General features: G+C 43.5%; 1 protein-coding gene across 1 annotated transcript in view; it reads right to left on the reverse strand.

Moving 5' to 3' along the window:
- Positions 1-12,397, reverse strand: part of TMEM178B (transmembrane protein 178B) — a 229,327-nt gene extending 216,930 nt beyond the window's left edge. The window contains exons 1-2 of the mRNA XM_030479798.1: positions 11,890-12,397; positions 10,200-11,754 (exon numbers count right to left, since the gene is read on the reverse strand). Of these exons, the coding sequence (XP_030335658.1) occupies positions 10,200-10,581 (382 nt within the window). The 5' untranslated portion in view covers positions 10,582-11,754; positions 11,890-12,397. The remainder of the gene's footprint in view (positions 1-10,199; positions 11,755-11,889) is intronic.
- Positions 12,398-21,414: the final 9,017 nt, after the last annotated feature.

Consider the following 21,414-nt stretch of genomic DNA (forward strand, 5'->3'; position numbering starts at 1 on the left):
AAATAAGGGCTGTCAGAAGAGATTGTCAGTTACTTTCACTCAGTCCGGTGTAAACAGGACCCACTTTGTTGTATACATGGGACATCCTGGAACCTCTGTTTACAGTGTTTCAGCCTGCATTTTGAACAGGAAGGTCAGACACTCATTTACACTGAGCAGAGGTGGTACAGAGGGATGAAGGGGTTTCAGAGCCTGAGCACATTCCCTGTCATCTGGCGAGATGCTGATAATCACTCAGCTCAGGACATGTAGTTTCCTTCTCAGCATTGAGTGCAGAGTTCCCCAAGGAACCACTGAGGTAGTGCTGCTGGAAAAAGCAGGTGGGGATACTGGGAGATCCTCTCGGCTCCACTTTAAGGAGGTGTAAGTGCCATTTTTCTGCTTCTCTGGCGCCCCCAAAGCACATCAGGCTACTGCAGCTTGTCCCAAGGTTACATCTTTGCTGTAAGCTGCTCTAGGTGGCCCTGCTTTGGCAGGGGGGTTGGACTGGATGATCTCCAGAGGTCCCTTCCAACCCTAATGATCCTGTGATTCTGTGATCTTCACTGGAGTCAGAAACAGAAGTGGGCACAGACAATAGCAGGCCACTCAGTAAGGAGAATTCTGATCATGAGCCCGGCAGAGCAGTACCTGGCATGTGCCAGATTGCCACATGGTCTGAGCAGTTCCTTTTGACCCAAGACTCCCTAGCTGGCCGGACATTTATTTGAGAGGCTGCAGCACTTTAAGTGCAGATGCACCGGCATGGGTGTACAACAGGCTGAAAAGATCTCTTCTATAAAAGCCCCTCAGCTCTCTAAATACCTTTCTCCATCTCCCACCCCCAACCCCACCCCACTTTCTAGAAAATATCCTGCATTTGTGGTTATTTATTTATGTGCACTGGAGGTTCAAGTTACCAAAAAGACAGAGCTTCATAATGAGCCCTGTGCTCTCCCCGCTTCCTCCTGCTTCACTTCTTGAACCATCCCCTGGACTCTTTCTGGAACAAACATCTGCTACCACCTTCACACTTTCAGTCGCCTCAGATCATCGGTATTAAGGACTTCGTGCCTCCTGTCAGTCTTTTATCACCCTCTTTATCATTTACTTCCTTTCTCCACATGCTGATGTTATCCATGCTGCACCCTCTCATTCATAGTCCTTTTTGCCCTACATTCCCCCATCTACTCCTGCCCTGCTATCCCAAATCCCAACTGATCCATACCAGTTAGTCTGCACAATGTCTCACACAACAGAGTATCTCTAATAGGAACCCTGCTGCCTGGCTAACTTTCTCCACTATAAATGTATTGTTCCTCCATTCAGTTCTGCTCATTTCCTAGACTTACTACTCCAGCTCAGCTCAGTTAGACCTCAGACTCACAGTCATAGTCACCTCTTTGTGACATTTGGCTCATTCCTGAGACCCTTCCACCTCCTCCAGCCCCCACTTCAGCTGTTACACAGGATTTCATCCAGTTCTTCCATGAGAAAAAAGACAAACTATGATCTTCCTCTTCCAGTAGATTTGCCTTCTGTTTCCTCTTCCCCTCTTACAACTCCTTCCTCATTCTTCTCTCCCATAGATGAAAACCCCCTTCCTTCATTCCTTTTTTTTGCCACAGCACCAGTCTTATCCTATCTCCTGACTTTCCTTAAGGCCGTTCTTGTCATCTTGTTCTCTCTTCTCCTTGGCCTCTCACACCCCTCTGTCTCTTAACTGTCATAACACAAGTACTATTCAATCTTTTTCCTCTTAAAATATTCTTGTCATAAAATATTCTTTCATCTTAAAACATTTATTTTCCTCTCCAAATACCGTGTCTTTTTCTCTCCTCCCTTTCATCACCCACCTCTCTGAATACACCAGGATCAAACAACTGGATTCTCCCCAACACCAGTTCAGTACAGCTTCCTCTCACCTGCAACTGCTGCTGCCAAAGTCTCTGCTTAACATACTAGGCAAATTTCAGCATAGTCTGAATACTTTCTCACCTGCTGCAGCATGATGGCTACCTTCAGTAGTCTCCTGTACTGTTTTAACCTGAAATGTTCATTCTTCAGCTACCATGACATTACTCACTTCTTTTGCACCACCTTTGAATCTGCTCCTTTTGCATGTCCTCCAGAAGACACTTTGATGCTTCTAGCTCTCATGGAAGTTCATAGGGCTTTTCTCTCTCTGTATTTCACTCCTTAGTAATTTCTATCACGAACATAGATTACACTACCATCTGCACGCAGCAGTTTTCAGATCACTCCTCTAACACAAACTTAGAGTCTCGCTGGGTCCATACCCACAGTCTCTCTAACATTCCCTCATAGGCATACAGACATTAAACTGAGCCTATCATAGCTAAAACGGAGTTCTTAATGTTCTTCTCCCTTCTTTACTATATGCTTACTCCAGTAATTTCTCTCTCTTGATCATCACAGCCAACAGTTATTACTTTCCTTGTTGTTCTGGTAAACAACTGCAGCAACATCTTCATCTCACGCGTCTCGCTATGTCCATAGATCCAGGGCATGTCTAAGGTTTGCATAGTCTTTCTCCACCCAGACTCTCATTATCTCATGCCTTTATTACTGCAATATTTCTTTTTCTGACCTTTACAAATGCGATCTTGCCCTCCATGTATTCATTCAGGATGCTGCTAGAAATATCACTTTCCTAACACATCACACTGACCATGTCATTTCTTTTAGCAGCTGTAGATTGCTGTACCAATATCTATCTCATTAGTGTAATCTACTTGTCTTCATTAAGGAAATGTCAACTTCTTCCTATAGTCAACCAAAGAGGTCAATCCCCATCACCTACTTATTAATTTTTCAAGCAGACGTGACCCATGATTTTTCTGGTGCTATCTTTCAATCCGTGAAAGACCATTTTGTAAACATCTGCACCTCTTATTCATTATCCTTTACAACTCTTCTAGGAATCCCGCATGTCGTGGTGCTTACAGAAATGTGGTCAGCCTGCTGGTGTTTTAAAACCACTGCCAGTCACACTGAACATAATTACCTTGTCATCCCCTTGTATGCTCTCATAAGGCTGCATTACTCGCCAATATTTAAAGCGCAGCAACATGTCAGAAGGATGGGGACATTTCTCTGATCCATGATTTCTGATCCATGATTAAGGCTCATAAATCCTGTGGTAGAATGCTAACTGGTATTAATAATAATGAACAAAATCCCTTTTCTACTGCTACTGAGCTAAGGTACGAGAGATTAAGTGACTTGCCTCAGGTCATGAAGAAAGACATGGCAGAGCTTGGACTGAATTCTGGCTTTGTAAGCCCTGCCCTAACTGCAGTAGTACCTTTCTTCCATCTATTTTGGTAGTTATCTACAAAAGATTATTATTTCAGCAGGCTCAGCTGGGCAATCCTGAATATTTATTTGTGGAAGAATTACGCTTTACGAGAAAGAAAATGGGGAAATTTCCATTTTATAGTCTGATTTCTCTCCTGCAGAGAAAATATGTTAGTTTATATTCTTTTCTTTTAAGTGGATTCTATTCTGAATGCTCTGTTAAGGGTGCTTGGATTCCAGAATCCACATTATTTATTTATTCCTTAAAAATTATAAAACACCATCTCATTTCTTTCTTTTGCTCTTAAGGAGCTGAGTATGTACTCAAGGGCTCCAGCAACACTTTCTTAGCAACGAACCATTAAGTAACTTACATTATAAATGATTGCCATAATTTTTGCAGAACCTACAAAACATGAAGTCTTCTCCCTCATTTACTGGCTCTGCAATAGTTAATGAACTCGTTCCACTCTTGAAGTTATTCTGAGTGCACAGAAAGACTTTTTCAATGAGAAAAAGCAATATTAATTTAAACTTTTATTGCTGGAGATGACAAAATAATTTAGATCATTTCACCTCTAAGTAAAATAATTTTCCTGTTTTGATTTTTACAGTAAACAGAACACATCTGCACTCATATTAAATCTTTCCTCCACGCTTCTTAAGAAGTTTTTAAGCAATAGGCAGAAAGGATAAAAATGCTGAGATTTCTAAAAAGGATTTGGATGCTCAATTAAATGAACAGGAATTAAGCATGCAGTCCTGCAGGCAACTCTGCAAATACCAGTTTCTCTTGAGAAGGGCATGATCCCATCATTTTTACTCTGGCAAAATTTCCATTTGTCTTCACCGGCAATTTTGCTTGAAAGCCAACAGCTTGATTGAAATTTGCCCTTTAAAACAGCATGATTAAAACCAGTTGCAGCTCTGTTAAATTACATATATGTTCTTAGTATTTTTAGCAGATATATATTATCAAACCAATTATCTCAGATGTGTCAGATGAACGTGTCAGGTTCTCATTACTTCTGGTAAAGATACTTTTCAATTAATTGCTATTTAAGTTTGATGCAATTAAAATATTAAAATTGCTTATTTAAAATATGAGGGGCCAAATCCTCCTGGCACTCACATGCATGAAACACCAGTGATTTCATCCATTAACTGATTTTAGAAAATCTCTGAACAAGAGCATGTCTTTGCTGTATCTTAGAAACATGCAGTTGTTTGACTTCCAATCTAATCTACATCAATAGACTAAGAATAATCACGGCATCGAAAATGGTGAAGGCTAAATACCTGGGTAGCCTAAGATTCAACTCAAAGGCTGTCTACTTCTTTAATTTCACTGGATCCCTCCAGCAGAACTCTGCTGTGACAGAAGGGAGCACAGACCTTACATTGGCCTTTCTATCCAGGGACAATTTTAAGCTCAAAGGAAACACCAAAGGCCTGAACTTGCTGCGTCACCACGTTCAATAAAACATTTACTATTGACTTTACTAGAATCAGAATCAAGACTTCAATAAAGTCCCTTTACAATGAGTCCATTTGGAAAATAGTTCGTATTTCACGCACACATTTTAAACAAATCATTTGGACTCTTGAATGTATGAAGGATACATGAAGAAATGGGGGTCCTGGTTTACTTGGCAAAACCATTGCATTTTAAAAGTCAGATCCACAGCATTGCAAGGTATTGAAGTAGTTTTATGAAAATAAATATTTTTACTCCTAGAGTAGAGGCTGCAAGTAGCCTCTCTTCAGGCTTTTCCAATTGCATAGAAATATTCCCTAGTGACGGCCGGAGTGGTCCTGCTAAGCCTTTCTTCCTCAGTTGTGCCGTGCATCTGACTAACCAAAAGAGAGAATGCTTTCATCCCAGAAATCCTGCGTATTATTTGGGGTGGAGGTAGGCTGCACAGGAATTACTTGCCCTTTTTATTCCCCCAGTGGTAGCATGGGCTGAGTATACTCACAATAAAATGTTTTAAAAATGGGATTTACTACGATTTCTGTGGATCTTGGGAAGGTAAGAAGAGGGATTGAAATAATAAGGTCACTGTAATTTTTTTTTATTATTTAATAAAATTGGATTCCAATGGCAGGCAGCAGAGCCCCATCCAGACCCAGACAGGTTCAACTGGCAGCCTTCCAAAAGTGAGATGAAAGGTCCTCTGAGTAGTAATTGTCTAAATGGAACAGACTTGGGTTACTGTGCAACTTCTTCATCTACTTTATTGTACCTTTATAATTAAATGATGTAAATCCTTTTTTTCCTTTCTTGTTTTCCTCTCAACTAGCACAGGAAAACATCTGAGCAACATTGCCATAGGATGCAGACAGGCTCCGTGGCTTCCAGGTTTTTTTCTGGGTCACTACAAGTCATATACAAGGAGTTGTGAACCGCTGGTTGTCAAAGCAGGACATAAACTCTGCCTTCTCCCAGCCACAAACGGACACTTACCTGCGTCTCAGCTCTCTGCTTGCTTCATGGTGGAGGTGGTCGGGTCACTGGGATTTTTTGGTAGTGTAAGGGAATGCCACTTTTGTGAGAAACTCAGTGGTGAACAGGCCAACAGTGGATCTAATAGGGTATAGGGAACACTGTATTCAAAGGGGTCTTAAGCAGCAAGGCTATTTTAATTCATAAAGGAGACTGGACAGACACCTGAGAATTGGAAGAAGCTCAGAGTATTGTGCTAAGCAAATCCAGAGCCAGCATTTCCTGACTCTGCAAGGCCTTAGGGATCAGGAGTGAAACTCCGGTCCCAAGATGCTAAAAGACTTGATCAGATGTGAAAGCAGAATCAAAGGATCAGCTTCGTAAGCTCTTTCTTTTTTTGATTTGGTGCTTTTCCTCAGTTCAAGTAGCCCATTTACAGGAATAAAGATTATTCAGGTGAGTAAAAGTTAGCAAGACAGGGCCCTGGGTTTGAACGTTCAACTCCAGTAATTGCTTTAATGACTGTAATTTCTGTTGTTTCTGGTTTGATTTTTTTTTTCATTCATGATAACAAAGAGAAGAGATTAACTGCCTGATTTTGATGCAGCTTTAGAATGTTCTTCAGGCCTTTGGTCTCATGCCTGCCTGCCTCTCCCTGAGCATGCTTACTTGTGACAATCTGGTTTAATTCATTGCCTATTTACCTAATTGCATTATTTTGAAATATGCTCCCGGGTTCTATGGAAATATTGAAAAAAAAAAAAAAGGGATAGGCGAAATATAAATAGGACCAATTTATATATGCATTAGTGTCTATTACATCTATCCATAAGAAATTTGAAGTGACATATCTCCCATTTTTCTAGCAAAATCCAACATAGAGGCTTTCATTTATTTCTAGAACTAAAAGCTAATAAACACAGAATAGAATTGCAGAAGTGATCCAACCTATTCAGAAAAAGAACTGCTTTTCAAACCACTGGCATCAGAATACTGCTGAGTACCAAAGGGCCTGATCCTGCCACAAGCCATTGCCTACAGCTTGTATTAATTTCAGCAGAGTTCATAAGCAGAATAACTGCAGGGTATTTGCAAAGCTAGTTAGGCTCTTAAAGACCATTTTTTGTTACCCTTTGATAGACAAACTTACCATTCTCAATACTGGAAGTTTTGCCTTGGGAAAAATGTAGGACCTGTCTCAAAATAAATGGACCATTTAGATCCTGTCCAGCTTAAAAAAAAAAATAAAAATAAATAAATCTTAATAGCATTTACATTCAATTACATATAGCATTACACGCAATATTTGGGGCCAGAACCTGCATTAGCTTGTCCAGTTCCAGAAGAGGTGTGCTAGATTAAATGAACGGTTGGCAGAAGAAGGAGAGTAAAAGGCCTATGTACCAGTAACATCCCCTTTTATATGGTATTTGCCCTGGAGCTCATAAAGAGATTTCATCTGTGCAGGAATATGTACCTCAGCAGGGTATTTGATTACTACAGGTAGGGAACATCTGTGGGTCTTCACACCTGCTCAGGGCATGCTCTGCTCAGTGCTCTGCCCTGCAACCTCTCAACTCCAGATGAGCACCTGCCATGGAAACAAAATATAGAAAAGCAAGGTGATGCTGTTGGGGTGAACCTAGAATACATGCCTCATTCTGAACCCACAGCTGTTCTCTGTGAGTGATGGCAAATGTACTCATTCCACTTCACTATACATCTGAGGTTCATAAAGAAACAGTGTAGTAGCAGCCATAGGTGGGAATAGGGACACTAGTTGACTACCCATGTAAAGCTAGCTCCTTCTAATTCAATGATTCCAGCATACGAGGATTTTTAACAGACAAGTATTTTGCATTACTTTTTAATAGGGGGAGAGTAAAATCCACTAGTTCCTTTCGATCTAACAAAATGTAAAGTGGACAAGCAATCCTGTATCTCCAGTTTTATTTCTGAGCAAGTCAAACACCTTATTTTTATCAAATTGCCATTATAGTTGCTTTCTGTGTTTTAATCTGGAAATGCCAATGGAAAAAACTTCTACAGCATTAGTGTTACTGTGTGTGACTCTTCATCATGGCTGACAGTTACAGTATAGATAGATCCTCACTCCAAAAAGACCATCAAACAAACTACAATGTTGGTATTCAGTGTTACGAGTCTCCCTCCTTTAACATTTCTCTCAACGTACAATGAAGTTTTGTTAAATGTGCATCAAAACACCTTTAAAGAAGGCAAGCAGTGACACACACACTGATATTTGTACCTACGTCCCCCACGTGCACAACCTGCATTTCTGATCTTGGGGCAGCTACTCCATGCAGCGGCTACCTGTCCATCTGCAGACACACATGCCCAGGAATATGTGTGCAGGAAGGCACACTGTACCTGAGCCTGGAATCCCTTCCTGCCAGCTGAGTGCTGTATATTTAGAGTTAATTCACTACGCACACGCTCATTCACACACGTAATGTGAACACACACAGAAGGCCCTGCCTTAGCAGGGGAGGTTGGACTAGATGATCTCCAGAGGACCATTCCAACCCTAAAAGTTCTGTGATTCTGTGATTACAGCAGGATGTTTCGAAGACTATCTCCTCCTGCATTTAACCACCTCAGCCTGAGTTGCCACATTTTCTCTATGGTTAACACTTATCAGAGCTGCCGTTACACGTAACACAGTGCCAGGCAATTTCAGCAGTTTCTGGCAGGAGAAGCGGATGTTCCTGAACCCAGGACAAGGCAGGCGGTGAAAGAGGAACGAGTCTCACTTATTTCAAGATGCAAAACCTCTCTAACAACTGAAACTCCATTTGCAAAGGTGAGCTCTGGTGACATGTTTGCCCGCTATCAAGGTTGAAGTTCTTTGTTTATGCCCCGAGCACAGCGAGCACACGTGGCAGAGCAATCCAGCCCTCTGCAGCCAGCCCAGCACGTCCGCACCCTCACCTAGACAGAGAAGAGGAATCCCTCCCTCAGCACTGAAACCAGCAGAAGGGTGCCAGGATGCCGCCAGGCTTTGGACATGTTTGCTTATCCGTTACAAATGGGACCAAAGCCACCAATTCTCTCCATAAAGGTCATTAAAAGCAACTAGACATTAAGGGTGACTAGCAACACAGTCAGGATCCCAACTGGAGATTTAAGTTCCCTGGTACACCATCTGTTTGTATGGTTTCAGCGCAAGTCTATACCATGCTACTCACCTCTACTGCTCACTTTTAAAACATATGGAACAAAATGTATACATTGGCTAACACATGTGAGAGTATATCCCTCATGAATAATTAGCTTGGAGCAATAATTCCGCTTGCAATATCTGAAGAGGGAATTAGCACAAGCTATCAGGGGACTTTGGGGCAGAGAACACACTTAGAAAACAAGTATTTTTAAATATTGCACAGTGTAAGAAGCACTGATTTCATTGCAATGGAAATAAACTGCTGGGGAATCATCTGAATGCAACAGAACCATGGGAGGGAAATGTTATGTTGTTGTAGGGAGTAACCATGCTGTGGGTAGCAAAGATGCTGTCATCCTTTACTGAAACCCTCAGCATCCCGCAAAAACATGCATCTTTCATCGGCAGGATGTTTAGGCTGGCTTTTATGCATATCTCCCCTTCCCATACTAGGGCTTAAAGAAACATTTGAGGCAAACTGACCATCACCTTGAACTGGTACCTTGGGGGAAAAAATAAGAAGGAGGACCAAGAGACAAGCAAAAACATAGCCCAAAAAGGCTCCAGGCAAACAGATGTATCTCCACCCCAAGAGAAATTTATTCCTTTCTAACACTCCTAATAAATTCATGTAATGTTTTGTAGACATTGAAAATATTCCAAAACATAGCTCAGTGTAAACAGCAAGCTGGGTTTCCTCCTGCTCTTTAGCATTTCTCTTTGTTTACTCTCCATTTGAGGATAGAAAAAGCCTACATGTGAGCACTGCAAATGGTGTATTTTGGGACTGATGGAGCATTCAGTTAAGGGAAGGATGAAATACAGACATATGTAGCCTCCAATAAAATAATATGTACTTTGCCTGAGTCACCAGGTTCAAACAAAATTTAAAAAAACAATAATCCAATGCCTGCTTTATTAATACTTTTTATTTGTATGGGGGAAATAATCTGGTACCATGGTGATGGGCAGATTGTATTAAGCTTAGAGAGACAGACACATGAGACAGACATTCTGGGGTGTGTCTGCTCTCACCCCCACTGCCTTCTTGCTCCCAAACCCCACACCTCAGCAGTAGGGAACCCATGGGAATCTGCCCAGGCAGTGCTTCGGGAAGTGATGCCCAGCCAGGCCAGTTCACCCACCACAAGGAGAGGTACTTGGTTAGAGATGCCAGCTCCCATCTGTGAGCCCAAATGCCTCTGCTCAGACTCTGCTCAGCTCAGGAGGGGCTGGCACGTTCATTTGGTAAAAAAAACCAGCCCTTACCTTTGGCAATCAGCTCCTCCAGCTCTTGGTCAAATCCTTGTCGGTGGCATTTCCTCCAGAGCCCCATGTTGGTCGAGTTGTACTGTCTGTTGCACTCGTCGACTGCGCTCATAGCGAAGATCTGCCTCCTGTTTCTTGCCAAGAGGAGTTTCCCTTCCCAACGGTCCAACCTAGACCTGCTGGCCCTGAGAGGCAGGTTGTTGTTGGAGTTATAAATGAAGCCAGGATCATTTCTCTTAGTGGTGATGCTCTTGCACCTCTCTCTGTGCTTCCTGGCATCAGTTTCATACCAATGGTCAGAGCAGATCGCCACAGCCAGCATGCCCAGGGCACACAGAGCTAAAGAGAGGCCAGCATACAGCAGTAACCTTCCAGCAGCCATACCTCAGCTTCACAGAAACACCATGGACATCTTCACAACAGGCAAAGCCCTTGAGCGAGAGACCACGCAAAAGCCTCTGGAGCAGCTGCTGGGTGTCACTTGGCAAAGGCTGCCTCAAACATCCCCAACTCCCGTGGCTCACATCCACGCTGCAGAGGGATGCTGAGAGCGCTACAAAGTTCTGCCCTGGAGGCAGTCCTGGAGTCGCATCTGCCTCTTCTGCTCTGCAGAGGAGAAACACAGCCTCCCACCTCGAAGGGGAGCGTGCCAGTGACCTACCCTCACAAAGAAGTCCTGCTCCCCTTGCCACAAGCACCCGAGCGATGGGGGCTGAAGGGATGTATCCCCAGGAGAGATCTGACAGCTACGGCCGATCAGTCCATTAATCTCTTTCAGTCTGGCCAGCTCAGGATCCGGAAGAGACGGCTTTCTTTCCAATCGGCAGGCTCACCACGGCATCATCACAGGACAGAAAAGTTCAACAGCTAGAGATCTCCTGCTTGCAGGCGGGCAGTTATCCTGGTTTCAGGAATGGGTGACTTGCCTTTTCTTTGTCAGTGGCTCAGCGAGAGCATCGTCATCTGCATGGTCTGGACGGTCGGTCACTTGCTTGGGTTTAAAGCGGGGTCGAAGGGGAGGGAGCAAGAGGGGGGAGCAATCTGTTGTTGTTGCTGCTGCTGCTGTTTTAAATCGTGGCTACAACAGATCCTCCCCGGCTGTCTGTGGGAGCGCAGACACGCACAGGTCTCTCCCTCCCTTAGCAGACTTCGCTGACAGTCACTGACATCTTGGCTCGCCTTCTCTCCCAGCCTCGCCTTGCCATTCACTCGCCTGCTTTTCCCGTCTGCGCTGTCATCCGGGCAGCGGAACGCAGCGATCCCTTCCCGGGGCCGGGCCGGGGGGGACCCGAGGGGACCGGGCCGAGGGCTGGGGGGCGGCGGGGGCAGCCGCAGCCCCGGCGGGACCGGCCGCCGACCGCGCACCTCCCGCTAGGCAGCACCGGCAGCAGTCCTCGGGCCCGGCATCTCGCTTCCTTCCCCCCCCAGCGCACACACAAACTCACCCAGCACCCCTCTTCCCTTCAGCCGGTATCTGAAGAGCTCGCTCCGTCCCCGGCGCTGGGCTGTGGTGGTGTTGAGCACAGTTTTCCTAACACGGCGGCACGTTAGCCATCTGCAAGATGAAGGCGGGCAGGCAGGGCTAGGGCTGGCTGCGAGGATGCTGAGGAGCGGGAAGGGGAGGGAGGTCGGGGGGAATCAAACCAAAACAAACCAGGGGAAGGGGGAAAAAAAAAAGCAAGCTACACACCTTACAGCGGGGAGAGGGGGAAAGCAGCCCCTAACTGTTGTCAACAGCTTTCGGGCTGCACCATTTCTCTGCCATATGGCCCGATCTCCACGTTGGAGCTGAGATTTTTAGCTCAGCAGCTTCATACGAATCGTATCCCCAGCATCAGCAGTTATATATTCAGACATGTTTGGGGTTGTTTTTTTTTCTCCTTAAATTTCCACTCCCTTTCTCTCTAATGGGAATAACTCACCCATCTTGTAGAGATCAAGTGCAACAGAAGGCGAGCTGAAGTCCCCAAGCTTTAGAAATCTCATTTCACCGTTTTTTAACCCAAATAAGAGCGAATCCAATCTTCTGTACACCTGGGAATCTTTCCTTGTTCAAACACTAAACCCTGCAGCCTTGGCTAAAGCTGACAGACCGAGCATACAGAGCGCTGAGCCAAAAGCCAGTGATGTCACCCATGCAACGTGAGGCTCATTTCTTATTTCTCTAGCCTCCTTAAAGATAAACTGCACCACTTCCCAGGCAGGAAATGTCGAAGCGTTACTTTCTTAGGAGGGGAAAATGTAAAACCTGGATTTAACTGGATCCTGCTCGTTCTTGGTCACAAACCCTCACATGTGTCAACCAAACCCAAGATGAGTGGAGCTGTTTCTTACTGCACCAAAAAATCCTGACCTACTACATAATACAGACTGTGAGCTTGACAAAAAACCTTGATTCAAGACCTTCTCTGTGATCCAGAAACCTGAGGCCTCCAGACTACAAACTGTACTGTTTAAAAAGGAAGCAAGCGCAGTCATTGCCCTTGCATCAAACAGCTCTGGATCCTGGCACATCCTGACCTGTGAGTACCACAACACCCTGGAGCTGGCAGAGGAACCTAGTTGGCCCCATCCCACACACCAATGACTCCACAGCAGGAATAGAACAGAACATGGTCGCTCCTACTGCACCAAAAAGTCCTACTGCACCAAAAAGTAGACGCCTCTACTTTTGTAGAGAGGCGTCTACAGCACGACGCCTCTCCATGGATGAGTGATGCAAAAATCTACATCCACGCTGGATCCTACCAGCTTTTGGCTCCTGAAGCCCAAGTTGTGTCATCTGCATAGAAAATAAGCACAGAACTCTATTGGAGCCCCTGGGTTGGTGAGAGCCCTTGGCTCCAAGAGGCGAGTGCTGGGATTTTGCTAGCTTTTAACCCTAGCCACCCAAATTGTACTTGCTCCAGTGGGGAAAGCAGAGGTGGGACATAGTAGCTCTTCGTGTATCATAAATACATACCTGGATTTTACTGTGAAATTCAGCTGCGTCACAAAAAAAACCCCACACAGCTGGATCATACCAGGTTTTGGCCTCAAATCAAACTGTATCCTCAAAAAAGGCAAGATGACCCCTTCCATTTTGCCCAGCAAAACCAGGTCCCAAGTCAGCTGGGATTTTCAGCTATGGAAGGGCATCTCTATCACTAAACCCTTTTTGGTTTGAAACATACTGTGTTGTCTCGCAAAAGCAAGTCACTCATTCAAACCACAGACACTGCGATCATCTGCATCATCAACAGCTCTGTTGCAAAATTTCAGTGTTAGGTTATGAATATTAACTGTATCTGGACAGCTCTTGATAAAGCCAATTGTTTTGTTGAAACAAGGCACTGGTTTATTTTTCTTTTCAGCAGTAACTTCCCTTTGTTGTTCATAATAAAGGCAAACATTTAAGGATCTATGGTTTTTTAAAAATAGTTAAGCACAGATGGATCCACTTCTATAACTGGATTTCTCAAGCAGCTACATGTCAGTCCATAAAAAGAATTTAATTTTATAGTGGGCTCAGAGCAGCCATGCTTCTTGTCTGTTTGGAGATAAAATGTAGAGGTTTGTGGTCAAAAAAGCTGCTAGCTCCTTGAAGAAGATGGCAAACAGGTTTCCTGCATTGCACCCACACAGCAACGAGAGTGCACCTGGATTTCTCTGTCATTTTTAGCATCAAGTCCCAAGCTGAAGGATGAGAACAGGGAACAAGCGTAATTTTACCAAATGTGGGTTTTGGCTGATAGGATTGTTGGATTTTTGATTTAAGCACAGAAGTCTGCTACGTTTATTCTCTATTTAGACTGAACTGGAAGACAGAACTGTTTGCTGTCTAAACTTCCAATTTAGGCAGAACTGGAAGACTGGGGGTAAGAGCAAAATGAAGGATATAGCTACTAGAGCTGTTTTTCTCATGATACTGGCCAAAGGTACTGTAGGGGACAGGGAAATCACATAATGTAATCATACCTGCATTTATTTTCTAGTTAAACATTAGGATTATAGTCCAACGAGCCAAGATTCGGTTGAACCCAGGCAGGTCCAGGTGCCAGATTTTTTCCACTGTGCTCCAAGGCAGAGAGTTTGGGACAGGGGGACTTTTTTTGTACCTGGAGAAGCTGGATTTGTTCCCTCTTCTTGTTCTTAAACATGGGTTTGAAAGTCAAACATTGGCATGCAATTCCAGGTTTTATCTTTTTCTCTGAAAAGGCATTTCAGTGGCAGTTTCTATGCATTTTTACTTTTTTGCTTGCATTTGTAGCTCTATCAGATGGCAATCTATATCCTCCTGCAAGTCACCTTAAACACATAAATGTAGGAGAAAGTGCTGGATTTCAGATGAGCTCCACTTTAACTCTTTGAATTAAACATTTCTTTCCCTCATTATTATCATCATTATTCCCTTCTTTCAGGAGGGGTAAAATATTGCCTGCTGCAGGCATTAAGAACCTTCCCTCTTGTCTCTTCCCAGGATTATTACTGACAGCCCCTTCCCAGCACAAACAGATCGTTATTAAATTCTCTTCCTCCCATCCCACCCCCGCCTCACCACAGGGGGAAAAAACAATCCTTGTGGATCCTCAGATGAGTGTAAGCTGGGAGAAAGGCATAAAGAAACCCCCACACCTCCACGCACACTTGGACACGCTCCCTACAGTGGATTCAGTGCATCTTGGCAAAGGGAGGTAATTCATGGGTCTTAAATGAGTCGGGGAGTGAAAATGCAGTTTTAGCGAAGGATTGAAAGCTGAGGCTCTCCTTTCTGCAGGTTATGATTTCAGTGATCCGGAGGGAATGCTAAAGCACATGGGTGCGCAGGGAAGATGTCTGAAGGCACGGGACAGACCAGCAGAGCCCAGCAAGTCTGTGCAGAGCAAATTCCCCGTGCGCTGCCTGCTAGACCTCACCACGGATGTTATCTTACAGATAGGGCCAGTCTCCTCTCCATTCCCTCCCAGGATCGTTTCGGCTTTCCTTAGCATCCTCCAGCTACCATCACCTTCCAAGGAAGCTTCAGACACAAGAGCAAAGAGAGTGCCGGTACCACGGTACACACAAGCGGGGTGGCTAATGAAGGGGGGAAGGGCAGAGTTAATGGACAACCAATTGCAATTTGCTTTTCTTCGATTTTTTTTTTTTTTTACATGAAAATGACCTCCACCATATTTTTCTTCTTCCTCTATTTTTTTTCTTTTAAAGAAAAAGAGTTCAGTGCCATCTAGTGGGGGAGGGGATTGAGCCAGTCAATGTGCTTCCCATTCCTAGGGCTCTGTACCAACAGTTATCCAAGAGGGAGGGATGATCCTCAGTATTCCCCTGCTTTCTTTGTGACCTTCATTTCCCAACAGGTGATGTTTAATTTAAGTGGGCTCCAGCCTTCATTCTTTGCAACGAACCACCTACTGAAGCCAAAGGAACTCGTACTGGTGGTGTATTACTTGGAGTAGCACTGGCTCAGGAGGCAGTTCAAGGCTCTAATTACAGGATTTCAAATAGAAGACAGTAATCAAACCAAACACAGATACAACGAATTATATCTACTAATATTTTTTATCTTCCAAATGCACCTTGGATGCTGGTGTGGGTGAATCCTCAGCATGCCAGCCCTTCTACAGAGACGTAAAAGATGCTGCCTATCCCATAGAAGTATCTTACAGTAACTTCCACAAACACTTGACCCATCAGTCAAACAGATTTTGGATGTTCCGGTGACTCAGAACCAAGCAGAGGCTCTATTAAGACCACAAAACACCACATAAAAGTTTGGCATCTAAAACCCAGGCAACCAAACCAGTTGTTAATGCTCCTTCTATTATTTTTTTTTTTTTAATAGAGAAAGGCATTTTCAGAGGGAAACATCAACCAGCTGCATAAACACGAGCTAACCTTACACACACACACTGAGACATGGACACACACACACAGAGATTAGGCAGACAGCTCTGTACACACTGGTGTTTAGCTGTGCACACACTAGTATCTAGCTGCACACTTCGTTCCTCCGCTGCCAACTCCCAAAGGGATTTGTTTTGCTCTAAAAAAACCCAAACAGTTTGGATTGCAAAGTTAAATAAGTTAGTGAATGCCAGATTTAACATCACCCATGCAACATTAATTCACCCCTTATGCAAACACATTATGATACAATCTTTAATTACACGATTTTTGTTTCCATGGGTCTCCTGCTTTTTTCAGCACAAAGGATGGATGTTGCTCACTTAATGAATGCCATTCAAATTTTCTCCTCTCCTTATCATCCAATGTGTGGTGCATGTACTATTTACTGCAGAGCATCCAGATCTTGCATTGAATACAGAATGATTAATTTCCTCATGGGGTTTTCTATAGTGATGTTCTCATTGCAGTGTTTGAGGGTTGTTTGGTTGGGGTTTTTTTAACAAACATCAATGAGTTTATCTTCACAGCTCCCTGCTGAGGAACAAAGATAAAAGCCAATATTTTCAAACATGCCAGTGTATTTTGGGCACTCAATTAAAGAAGCTTAGAACCAAAACTTTCAGAGTGCTTAGCACTTTCCTTCTTCAAAGAACAGCTCCCAGTGACCTTGGCTCTAGACACAGTGAGCGGTATTTCTACAAATTAGACTGAACTGGATGCACAGAAAATGGGGACCACATGGACAGTAGTTGGGAAGAATGCCATTATTTGAGTCACATCACTTCATAATAGCAACTTTCACAAAGGGTGAAATAAACCCCAATTTTCAGTTTCAATTCAATTGCCTTAACCCTGTGACCATGTCTTTTCCTACCTGTATTTGTCTGCTGGGCTTAGTACACAGCCTCCAAACTCTGCACCAAACAGCCACTCTCTCAGGATTCCAGAGTTCTAGTTCATCCATCAACTACCATGGATGGGAACAGAGTTTGTGTAGAAAGTACGATCAGATCATGTATCTTATTTCATGAACACAAGACACAAGTGAATGGCAACTCATGGGCAATTTTTATTCTGGTGTTTTCTTAGAGTCTTGATTTAGTGTCCTGAAGCTGTGACAAACAGGAGAAGCCTGCATGAGCTGAAACAGAATTAACCAGGCGGTCAGGAGCTGAATGGAGTGGAGCATCAAAAGAGCAGGTTTGTTTTGGGAGGAAGCAAAATGAATTGCTGGGCAGAAAGCAGGAAGACATGTAGGTGAGCAGTCCTATATCATCTTCTTCAATAAAGCTGAGGGAATGACCAACATGAAATGGCCTCACACAGAGACAGGTACAACACAGTACCCAACTAAGAAAAAACACAGTATAATGCTGTTTTTCCAAAGCTCTCCACCACTAAAATTGCTTCCTGCTGTGAAAACTTACTCTTTATTATTTAGCTGTCAACTGTCAAAACCACATCACTGTTAACAACTGAAGGCTACACTGCGGACGGTGTAGCTATATATGCTCAGCTAACTATATATGATAACCACTGCTTCCCATCAGAGCATCTCCAAGAATACTTCTAAGCTCAGGCAAAACAAGGATGAACTTTTTTAAAGTAATCAATAAGCTTTCCCCCAAACTGCCCAACGCTGACATCATGCATGGAAAATGTCAGCCCAAGCAGTTAAAGTTTAGCAAAGCTATAAGCTACTGAAAACAAGGCCTGGTAGGCAAACTTGGCCAGCTGAAGACATTATCCCTGCACTCCTGCACCACTTCCACACAGTCTGGGTGTTCATGGGCACTCTGGTCAACTGCAGAGTAACTTGGAAGCTACTGCTCCACCTTTAAAGGTGTTACTATGAGTTTTTAGCTTTTTCCAATCAGGTGGTAGGGTCTAAATGTAGATCATGGTACATTTAACATGTACCATGCTCACATCTCAGCACTGCAGTGACTCAGGAAAGCCAGCTTCGTCCCTGTGTCTGTTGAATCCAGAGTAAACACTTGAGTGTTTCCAACGCCAGAGGAGCATCAAGAAAAGTTTTAAGAAAAAGAAAAGGCCTAAGTTGCACATGTGTAAGTCTATTGAAAGAGAGAGTTCTGCTGGACTAAGAGACAACTCAACCAAAACACACAGGCAATCTTTAGCCCTCAGGCCTCTTTCAAATTCATCTCCCTACAACAGGAAACACATCTTAGCCCTTGCTTTCACAAGCAGAGATTCAGCTTCAATCTGGTGCACTTTGTGAACACAGCAGCCACTCTGTTATGCATCCTGCTTATTGTCTTGCCAACTTTGTAGCCAACATCTTCACATTCTACAGCTTCTGCTCTTCTCAGTTGGACCAGGCTTTGCATGAAGACTTTCCCACAGACCTGTTTCCCCAAATTCCTTGACAAAAGGACTACTGTTCCATACAAGCCCCTCTGTGCTTCCCCCAGTTTATCTTATGGATACACCAAGCCCAGCCTCCTACCCTAGATCCTGCTGCAGGAAAAGCCCATTGCCTGCTGCAGTGATGAAGGTGACATTGCTCTGATTGCAGGAGCTGTATAGCAAGGTTACTTGCTGCCTAAAGCCAGCTACAGAAGGAAGATGGCTCTCCGACATCACCATGATTGGGCTCAGCTGAAAGCAGGAGATATTACTTGTCATTAAAATTCATGGATCTTGCCACTTTTATATAAATAGCAAGAGGAATCCAGGATGGCAGAGATGAGATATTAGGGCCAAAGACTACTGACTCAGAGCAAAAACTCAGACTTCTAACTGACGATAATAAGCTTATTTGGTAAGAAGTGACTTTCATTCTTAAAATTACATCTACACATTGATCTTCAATATATTAAAGCCTGAATAATTATGATTCTGCTGTAGTGCATCAATATTTAGTTCATATGGGCAGTCTAATATGAAGGTGCATCTGCGGGACTGTCAGTTTGCTTGATGTCGCAAGTCACACTGCACATCCTTCCCTAAGCTTCTGACAGATTTCAGAAGCCACTGTTCACTCCCAGAGAGATTTCTGGACATGGGTTCTATCAATCAGCAGTGTTTTGTGAACTAATCCACTGAAAGACAGAGCCACAGTCTTTGCAGACTGATAACAGAGTCTTTGGTAATGAGTATATCACATCTGTGATTGGCTCTCAGTTGCCAATTCAATTTGTTGCTTATTTTAGTTGCAAAAGAAGAACAAGAGTTAGTTAAAAATCAGAATTCACAGATCATAAGAAATCATCACAGAAGACACTGGGGTAAAAAAAAACAAACCAGCAAGCAAAACCAAAAATAGCACCTGCTTAGAAAAACTATATTCTCTAAAAGCACTCCTCAATTTTGGAACATGACTCAGAAGTAAGACCTCAATCTTCACGTATTTCATTTGGCTGTGAAGTCCTAGCAGAGTAGATTCATTTAAAAACAACAAAGAAAATAATGTGTATACATCTTTACATATACATTGTGTGTCTCTGTAAAAGCAGCTGACATCTAGGATGATAAATTCTCTATTTAGACATAAGTATGCTGCTATCTTCAACAGTTGTGCATTTACTTCTCATTTATTATCACCAAGAGTATTTGCATGAAAATAAAGTATTTAGTTCTTCAGTGTTCATCTATTCGTGCAGTTCATTTCCCCACCTGAAATAGAAAACACTGTGATACTGCAATTGGTTGCTGAGGAATTGATTACATCACAAAGAGAGGATTAGAGTTCCAGGTGGGAAACACGCAGCAGGAAGAGATGAATGCCTAAGCAAGACCTAGTTTCCATGCAATTGCCATTGGTTTGTTAGTCTTAACAAAGAATAAAGGAAAGAGGAGGAAAGAAAATCTATACATTTCAGCAGAATTGCTACCAGCGCTCATTTTCTAAGAGATGGCAGCAGCTCCTTAAGGACTATTCCTCTTCTGTCAACACAGAGTTGAAATCACAGCAGCAGTTAGGTTCACATGCCATTGTCATTTTTCATTGAAAATTGCAATCCAATAAATTATACCACTAAATCCGATCCACAAAACAAAGCATCTACAGAAACCTACAGCTTGATGTCTCTCTTCTAGAGCACCTTTCAGAAGCTGGGAATCTCAGAGTGTTTTACAGCAACAATGGAGATGCTTACAGTGCAGTGAATGGATGCAGACTCTGTAGGTAGAAGCTGTTTGAGGGAAATGCCTGGTTGAAGTGCCCAGCCAGGGCAGTGGGTCGTTTTCCTCCCCACACATCTGACTTAGGGTCAGAGTGATCTCTGCAGTCCTGTCTTCATGAGGTTCTATGGTTGGAGATTTGCACGCCAGCAGCAGGAACTGTGGTAGTGAGGACCTCATGGAAAGCTCAGTTCTGCAGGCAAGCTCCTTGTTGCCATTTTTCTCTTTTTTAAATCCTCCTCAGAGCAGAACTGACCCATTACCAGGGCAGACTGGGGCCATTCCAGCCAGGCTGGACACACTTGGACTTTCAACTCAGTACTAGTTAGCTGCTTATCTGCTTAAACGATGGAAGAAGAGCACTCCGAGATTTCTCCAGCACTTCCAGTAATCCCAGTGTAATAACACCTCAGTAGGAGGACATCTCTAAGATCATAGCAGCAAATTTAGCCCTGCTTTGAATACTGTTAGCACTAAATACAACAGGGCCATTCACAGAGCAGGATTGAGCCTCAACCACTTAGCAAGTTGCAAGCGGCAGACAACAAAAGGTCTTAACACCTCCAGAGAGTAGTTTGTGCAGACTACCTACCACAGCAGGGGAAAATGAGGAGTCTGATTGCTTCTGACAATTACTTGGGATATTCAGTCATCTACCACATAGTCTGTACTATGAGCACTGCTCGTACTCAGAAGTTGTTCCAATAAGAACTGCTGTGCCAAGAAAGACATACATTTATTCACCTTTGCTGTAAAGGCCTCTAGCAAGTACCCACCAAACAAGAAACAATGGGGAGTACCAAGCTTTAATGACCGTACTCTGATTGCCAAACAGGTATGTTAAAGAGACTGGCCTGCAGGAACCTAATTCTCTTGATTGCTTCCAGAGAAACAGACTAAGGAACAATGTTTCCCAAGGACAAAAATGGGGAAAATAAAGGAAAAAAAAATAAAAATAAAAATGGAGTTTTGGGACTCAAAGCCATAAAGTCTGAAGAAGGACTTTTTCTCAGGAAAAAGGGAACAGATGTCCAGAGAGCATGTGTAGGGTCAGGCCTCATTCAGACTGGGTAATGGCAAGACTGGAGACATTGGCTGAATCAAAATAACCTCTGCAGCTCAAAACACAAGCTGCAAGAAGAAAAATCCTGAATACTCCCCAAAACCTGGCTGCCAGACAGAA

Source organism: Strigops habroptila, chromosome 3, assembly GCF_004027225.2.
Source record: "Strigops habroptila isolate Jane chromosome 3, bStrHab1.2.pri, whole genome shotgun sequence".
Classification (NCBI taxonomy): domain Eukaryota; kingdom Metazoa; phylum Chordata; class Aves; order Psittaciformes; family Psittacidae; genus Strigops; species Strigops habroptila.